Source organism: Enhydra lutris, unplaced genomic scaffold (assembly GCF_002288905.1).
Source record: "Enhydra lutris kenyoni isolate GAN:26980312 unplaced genomic scaffold, ASM228890v2 scaffoldscaffold75, whole genome shotgun sequence".
In the NCBI taxonomy this organism is placed as follows: domain Eukaryota; kingdom Metazoa; phylum Chordata; class Mammalia; order Carnivora; family Mustelidae; genus Enhydra; species Enhydra lutris.
The window spans coordinates 5,569,413-5,577,158 of NW_019154159.1; the positions used below are offsets into that span (position 1 = coordinate 5,569,413).

General features: G+C 60.0%; 2 protein-coding genes across 2 annotated transcripts in view; both read right to left on the reverse strand.

Moving 5' to 3' along the window:
• Positions 1-440: 440 nt before the first annotated feature.
• Positions 441-1,361, reverse strand: LOC111160463 (myeloid associated differentiation marker like 2). Its single transcript, XM_022523607.1, is given in 3 exon segments — positions 441-1,042; positions 1,045-1,328; positions 1,330-1,361. Coding segments are annotated over 3 exon segments (918 nt in total).
• A 4,876-nt stretch (positions 1,362-6,237) lies between these two features.
• Positions 6,238-7,746, reverse strand: part of LOC111160375 (notum, palmitoleoyl-protein carboxylesterase) — a 6,906-nt gene continuing 5,397 nt past the window's right edge. Inside the window, exons 10-11 of the mRNA XM_022523453.1 lie at positions 6,886-6,933; positions 6,238-6,680 (exon numbers count right to left, since the gene is read on the reverse strand). Of these exons, the coding sequence (XP_022379161.1) occupies positions 6,374-6,680; positions 6,886-6,933 (355 nt within the window). The 3' untranslated portion in view covers positions 6,238-6,373. The remainder of the gene's footprint in view (positions 6,681-6,885; positions 6,934-7,746) is intronic.

Consider the following 7,746-nt stretch of genomic DNA (forward strand, 5'->3'; position numbering starts at 1 on the left):
GGCCTGGACAGGGTCTCCAGACGCTGATGGGCACATGGGGCTGTCTCCAAAACCCTAGCCTTTGTGTCCCCATCTATAAAGTGGGTCACAACAGCACCTGGTTCAAAGGCTTCTCTTGTTACGGTGGGTGGCACTGCATCAGGGAGGGCCAGGAAATGGAGGGAGACAGAGAGAGAGATACAGACAGAGATAAGAGAGATAGAGAGAGAGACAAAGAGACAGGGAGAAGGGCTGGGAGCTGCCTGGGGGAGGACCCTTGCCTGTGGCCCGCTCAGGGCCTTCTGTCCCTCTGCCTCCCGTCCCCCCTCCCCAAGCCTGGCCAGAAATCCGGGAGCGGTTCTGCCGGTTGCCTCCCTCTGGCTTGCTTCCTGGGGGTCTTGGTTCACCTGGGTCCCCCTCATGGTGCCTGGAGCCCCTGGAGACCACGGGTGGGCGGGCAGCTACAGGCTGGGCACGAAGCGGATCCTCTGGGAGTAGGCGAGGTCGACGATATACAGGAGCAGGTTGACGTAGGTGAAGGTGGCCATCACCAGCTGGCTGTCCCAGGAGCAGCTGCCTCGGGGGCAGTCAGGGGGCCGCCGGGGCTCCCCGTACTTGGGGTCGAAACAGAAGACAGGCCAGATCACAGCCGCGCTGAGGTAGAGGAGCACGGCTAGAAAGGTGTACACCACCACCAGACGGTCGAAGGGGCATCCCAGGCCCCCTGTGTGGCCCGTCACGCTCAGGGCCACCACAGCCACCGTGGCCAGGAAGCACAGGCTGTAGACGGCCACACACCACTGGGTGGCCACGTAGCGCCCATAGCGGCTGTCGTAGACCAGGGCCCCAAAGATGATGCAGGCCACGAAGGCCTGGACGATCTTCAGGAGCCCCGAGACCGTGGCCATGTAGCTGGCCACCTGGCCCGGCCGGGCCCGGGTCAGGGCTACCTCTGCGGCATAGGCCAGGAAGAGGAGCCCCGCAAAGACGCTGGCTGCCAGGTGGAAGTCCCTGGTCGTGCAGCCCTCAGGCTCGGGGGGGCACTGCAGCTGGGCGAAGTACAGGGGTAGAGGACGGCAGCTGTGGCGGACAGCAGCGTGGCTAGCATGGCGAAGGCCGCTGGAAAGTCGCCCCAGGACAGGTGCGGGCAGCCGTCCAGCCGGGTGGACTCGCAGGCCACCACGAGGCCGGAGAGGGCGAAGCAGAAGCCCCAGGCAGCCATGCGGAAGGTGCCCTGGACGCCCGCGAAGCCTCCCCGGTGGGCCGCCAGGCTGAAGGTCGCGCAGCCCAGGGCTAGCCGCAGGACGCGGGCCACGCCCACAGGGGACGCGGCGGCGCCCAGGTGCAGGTCCCGCCCCCGGGGGCTCCAGGGCGCTGCCCATCTGGCCGGCCTCGTCCTTGCCTGGTGTGGTTCCCTGGGGCCCTGGCGGCTCTGTGGCCCCTCTCTCTGCGGTGGTGGCCGGGACAGGTGCGGGCAGCCTGCAGCAGCGACGATGATGCTGACTCCCCTGACTTTGCAGCGGGGCTGCCTCCCCACTGCCACTGCCTGCACGGGGCGGGCCGAGCACCCCGGCTCTATAAATAGGTGGTCACGGTTGGAGCCCTGGAATAGCAGCCTGGTGTGTCTGTCCCCATCCCGAGGGTCATCTGACCCCTGCATCCCGCTACCAAGCCCTTGCCAGGACCATTAACCCCTTGGCTGCTGGCACTGCCCTGCCTCGCCTCAGATGCACCTGCCTCTGTAGGTCAGTTGGAGGCAGGGCCTGCGGGGGAGGGGGAGGGAGAAGAGAGAGAGGGAAGGTGGGATCCGAGGCCTCCAGGACCAGCCCTGGTGAGGAGGGAGGAGGCTCTCAGGGAGGCCAGGGGAGCAGTGGGGACTGGGACGGTTTTAGGACCCTGCCATCCGAGTCCCCGGGGGCTCGGGGCTCTCGCTCAGCCTGATCTCCTGGAGGTGGAGGTGTTGGGGCTGACCCCAGGACACAGAATTTTAGTTATCATTTAGGGGTCACTTGTCTTTCCTCGAGTTTAAATAACTCCTAGAAAAAACCCCAGGGCTCCCTTCTTCAGGCTGAAATATTAACAGTATAAGATCACAACCTGAGCCAAAGGCAGATGCTTCACCGATTGAGCCACCCCTGTGCCCCTGGATTCAAGAACTATTAATAATTTGCCCTATTTGTGTTCTCTCTCCCCCACACCATTAATTATTAATAATACTAATTAATTCTGGGGATGCCTGGGAGGCTCAGTGGTTAAGCATCTGCCTTCAGTTCAGGTCATGATCCCGGGGTCTTGGGACCCCCTGCTCAGTGGGCTGAGCTGCTTCTCCCTCTGCCTGCCGCTCCCCCTGCGTGTGGGCTCTGACAAATAAATTATAAAATCTTTAAAAAATATATGAGTTAATTCTGCAAATATGATGATTTGCCACAAGATACTTCTATGGACACCTCCTAAGAATAAAGCCATTCTCCCACAGTTGGGAAATTTTTTTAAAATACATTTTATTTATTTATTTATTTATTTATCTATTTGACAGAGAGAGCGAGAGCGCAGGCACAAGCAGGGGGAGCAGCAGAGGGAGAGGGAGAAGCAGGCTCCCTGAGGAGCAGGGATCCAAAGTTGGGGGGGCTCTATCCCAGGACTTCGAGATCATGACCTCAGCTGAAGGCAGGCTGACTGAGCCACCAGGCACCCCCACAGTTGGGAAATTTAAGAATGATCATCTGATGGGGCACCTGGGTGGCTCACTCCGTAAAATCTGCCTTTGGCTCAGGTCAGGATCCCGGCGTCCAGGGATTGAGTCCCGCATCAGGCTCCCTGCTCAGTGGAGAGCCTGCTTCTCCCTCTCCCACTCCCCCTGCTTGTGCTCACTTTTCTCTCTCTCTCACACGTGCGTGTGCACACAGGTGCTCTCAAATAATAAATAAATAAAATCTTTAAAAAAAAAAAAAAAGAATGAGGGCACCTGTGTGGCTCAGTGGGTTAAGCCTCTCTGCCTTCGGCTCGGGTCATGGTCCCAGGGTCCTGGGATCGAGCCCCGCATCGGGCTCTCTGCTCATCAGGGAGCCTGCTTCCTCCTCTCTGCCTGCCTCACTGCCTACTTGTGATCTCTGTCTCTCTGTCAAATAAATAAATTTAAAAAAAAAGAATGATCACCTGATACATGGTTCTTACTCAATTTTTTCCATCTATTCCTGAAATACATTTTATACCTTTTAATTAATTAATTAATTAATTTTGTTATGACTTGCAGGCCCTGAACTCAGGACCGTGAGATCAAGACCCGAGCTGAGATTGGGTGTCAGGCGCTCAACGCACTGAGCCCCGCGCGCCCTGCACTCTGCACCTTGTGAAGCATTTGCCCCAGACTCTGATTGGGATCATGCCTTGACGCGATCTGTCATGTCTCTCAGTTTCCTTCATTCCAGAATAGTCTCTACTCCCCCTCCCCCTGCTCCCCTGTACTGTCTGTCTGTTTCCCTCTGGTTAGACTCTGTGAGATGCTCTTGGCAGGAAAACCAGGGAGTCTGTGGGGAGAACCGTGACAGGGAGCGTCCAGAGCACAGGAGGCGGCCGTCTGCGTGGAAAGTTGTCCCCAGTTCATGATTCCGCGTCTCCATTTCCTGCTGTCTTCCCAGGGTCTCAGCAGCCGCGGGGCCTCTCGTGGACAGTGTTCTCAGCGAACACACACAGCCCCTCTAGCTGTGGAACGGTAGGGGTCATCTGACCTGATGCGCCTGCTTGTGATTTTTCCAGAACAGCTAATATAACCGTAAAATAAGGGATTCTTGTTTGTTCTCATGTCTTTAATGCTCCAAGAGCATATCTGGATGCTGAGGAGGGGGCAGGATGGATGGAGGGTCCTCCTCCCGCTCGCTGGGGAGCCTGGCCTGCTCGCTCATTCAGGAGGAAGGCTCTGTCCTTGGGCAGTGCCCCGTGTGCCCTCGGGCAGGATTCTCCGCTTCACCCCTTCTGGCATCTGCCGTGTGTGCTCCTGACCCTGGCCAAGGGAGCGAGGGGACACGGGCCTTCGGCCTCGGGGGCGCAGGGAGGACGGTTTCAGCGCCCACGGCCTCGCGACCACAGGGAGCTGGAAGGAGCCCTCTCCGTCGGAGCAGACAGTTTCATTTCTCTCGAGCAGACAAATGCCATGCGCTTTAGCCAAAGTTCACAACTCAGCAGATCCTAACAGTGAGCCGAGCCACGTTTCTCCACCACACAAATGGTTGCTGGGCACCCCCCGCCACGCCCTCACCCAAGAGGTCCACCTTGTAGCGCCTGAAACCTCGGGCATCCCAGGAAGACTGGGCTCAACACTGCCAACGGTGGGGACGTCCCTGCGTGCCTGGGGACGGCCAGCCCAGATACGCAGGTGGAAGACAGCCTCCCAGGCACCCCACGGCAGGTGCGGCGAGGGAGGGGGGGCCTCGCTTCCTGAGGAGCAGACACTGCCCAGGCAGGGCTGGGGTCTCTGACTGCCTGCACGGAGATGCTTGGAAGTCAGGTAAACGGGGAGTGCTGGGGAGGGGCAGGGCGTGAAGACAAACGTCAACGTCCTGCGCTTTGCTGTGAAGGGCAGCCAGGACTGACCACTCTCCTCTTTCTTTCTCGGTCGGGAATGTGTGCAGAAAGGGTGTATTCTCTTGGTGGGAGAGGTTCCATCAGGCCTACGCCACGGGTATGAAGCTCGGTGCTCTGGTGCCCTGGGGAGCACGAGGCTGCCTGCTAACCTCTGGGCCGGCCCCAGACGGAGTGAGACATCTGCCTGACCTGACGAGGGTCGCTGCTGCCACCCTTCTCTGCACAGAGCCGGTCTTGGGCCGTGCCCAAGTCCTCCACCCAGCTCGACTGTGGCAGGCCCCTTTCTGTGATTCTCCCCTTTGGGGCCCTCCCCACCCCCTTTCCCCCAGGGAACATTCTATCCGTGGCTCTCTGGGGGTGCTGAAGAAGGGCCCCCCCAGCCGGCGGTCAGTCACTCCTGGATATACCTTCTTTAGTCCCCAACATTTGGCCCCCCATCCCTGACCTCGCTATTGCCCTTGACCGTCAGGACTGCATGGGTTTCCACAGGGAACCATGGGACAGTGGCCCATGGAGGAGACCACGGGTGGGCCACTCAGGGCCACCTGGGGAAGCCAATATGGGTGACAAGGGGGCTGAAGGTGGGGCAGGAGGAGGCCCCAGAAACCCTCGGGCTCTGGTCGGCTCCCTCTTGGGCCCACTGTGGCCCTGATGTGTGGGCAGAGCTGGTCAGGGGGCCATGCTGGGAGTGAGGGTGTGGGTTCTCTGAGATCTCTCCCCCATTCTGTGGACGGGTCTGCCAGCTCCTGTCGTCTGTAATGGGAGGCCGGGTGCGGAGCCCTGGCTGACCCTGGCAAGGGTCCTCCCTCTGCCCCGTGGTCTCTCCAGGTCTCAGCTCCTTTATCCGTCCATCTGGGGCTGTAAGAAAACCTGCTTGAGGGCCGCTTGGGACCATCCACGGGGGTGCCCAAGGCGGGAGAGCTCAGGAAGCCCCGCCAGGGAGCAGCCCCACCTCCGGAACTTTGTCCTGCAGGCGGACATGGTGAGGCCACAGAGCCCAGCCCTGGTGGGGAGCACAAGGAGCACCGAGGAGGCAGGGAGCAGCGCGCCGTAGAGCAAAGGCCGCATGCCTGTGCTGGGATGGGATGATGGCCCGGGGGCCATCGGCAGCTCACAGGGGCTGGGCCGGAAGGGGTTTTCATTCCGAATCTGCCTCTTCGCATGTGCCTGGGGGACCTCGTGAGAACAGGTACCACGCAGACTTTTAAAGAAAAATGTTCCCTGGCTGACTAGTGTCTCTCTGGGGTGACAAAACGCTGCAGCGACGTTTCTGGGGAAACGGGGCATGACGGCGCGGGGGCACGTGGTGCTCGGAGCGGCTCAGCGTGTGAACGTCGCCAGTCTGTTGTGACCTCTGTGTCGTGGTCCTGACCCGTGCTTGCTGCGTGCGTGGCTGGAAGAAGGGTCTGGAAAGGGCCATGAGGCAGGGTGAGGGCCTGAGCAGGACCTGTGCGTCCAGGGGCTGCCCTGTAGGGTCCTGCCGCCCAGGCGGGGGGGCTGGGGGTGTGCCGTGGGCGGTGACCCCCGCAAACAAACACGCCCACAACGTTAGGCTCTTCAGTTGTCTTTCTGTGTTTTTCATTGTTTAAAAAAAATATGTTACAAAGCAATATCATCAATCATATATTTCTTATTTTTCTCTTTAAAAAAATTAAAGTAATAAAAAAGTGACTTTATAAAATAATACAAAAGGCCAGGAGAGGCCGGGCAGGGGGCTAGGGGGCAGCGGGCCCAGGACCCTGGCTCAGCGGGGCTTCCCGCAGGCAGTGGTGGGAGGCAGTGAGGGCGGCAGCAGGGACAGCCGGCCCGGAGCCTAGGTCCCCGTGCTCAGCATGCCCAGCAGCTTACTGGGCTCCAGACCCTGCTGCTGTGCCACGGCCTGCACGTCAAACCCCATGTGCATGAGGAACTGCGCCACATTCATCTCCTGCCCCGTGAACTGGTCCCGGATGGTGGGGCAGGAGGGGTTGCAGTGGGGCCAAGGGCAGCTGTCCACCAGGTGGACCGGGCAGCCCTTCAGGGGTGCTTTGCTGGCCTTGTGGCTGTCGTGCAAGCTTCTGTCCCAACAGTGCAGTGCCCGGGGCAGCGAGGTCCCCTTCACCTGCACATCCGTCCAGTGGCTGCAGACAGAAATCCAGGTGGGGGGTCACCTAGCGTGGCCAGAGCAGGCAGGAGGTGGGCTGGGTCTGAGTGCTGGCCACGCGGCTGGTTGTGTACGTGGTACTGATGGCCCTAGGAAGCCCCTACACAGAGCCAGGCCAGGCAGGAGGCCTGAAAGGGGGCTGGGCTGGGGCTGTGATCCACTCAGGGCTTGGGGACACTGACCTTCGGATGATGATCTCATGGGACAGGCAGGCAGGGGCGAAGCTGGCCCTGTTGGGAAGGAGACAGGGCTCATGGTGACCACCCAGGCCTCTTCCCCACCCAGCCCAGTGCCCACTCCCCTGGGAACCTGTCCTCTCCCTGGCTCCCACCCTCCTCCCATAGCTGTTCCTGGCCAGCTGCTCCTCTGGACCGGGCCTTGTCCCCTCCAGCCCACATGCTCTGACGAACCCCTGTCTCTTCCTGCCTCTGAACCCTGCTCCAAGTGCACCACTGCCAGGCATGGCCAGCTGGGCCGTGGGGGGGGGTCGACCCGGACATGCAATAGTCACGGACTGCGTAGTCACGGACATGCGCAGTCACGGACTGCGTAGTCACGGACATGCGTAGTCACGGACATGCAATAGTCACGGACTGCGTAGTCACGGACATGCGTAGTCACGGACATGCAATAGTCACGGACATGCGTAGTCACGGACATGCAATAGTCACGGACATGCGTAGTCACGGACATGCGTAGTCACGGACCTGCGTAGTCACGGACATGCGTAGTCACGGACATGCGTAGTCACGGACATGCGTAGTCACGGACTGCGTAGTCACGGACATGCAATAGTCACGGACATGCGTAGTCACGGACTGCGTAGTCACGGACATGCGTAGTCACGGACATGCAATAGTCACGGACATGCAATAGTCACAGACATGCGTAGCACGGACATGCGTAGTCACGGACTGCGTAGTCACGGACATGCAATAGTCACGGACATGCGTAGTCACGGACATGCGTAGTCACGGACCTGCGTAGTCACGGACATGCGTAGTCACGGACATGCGTAGTCACGGACATGCAATAGTCACGGA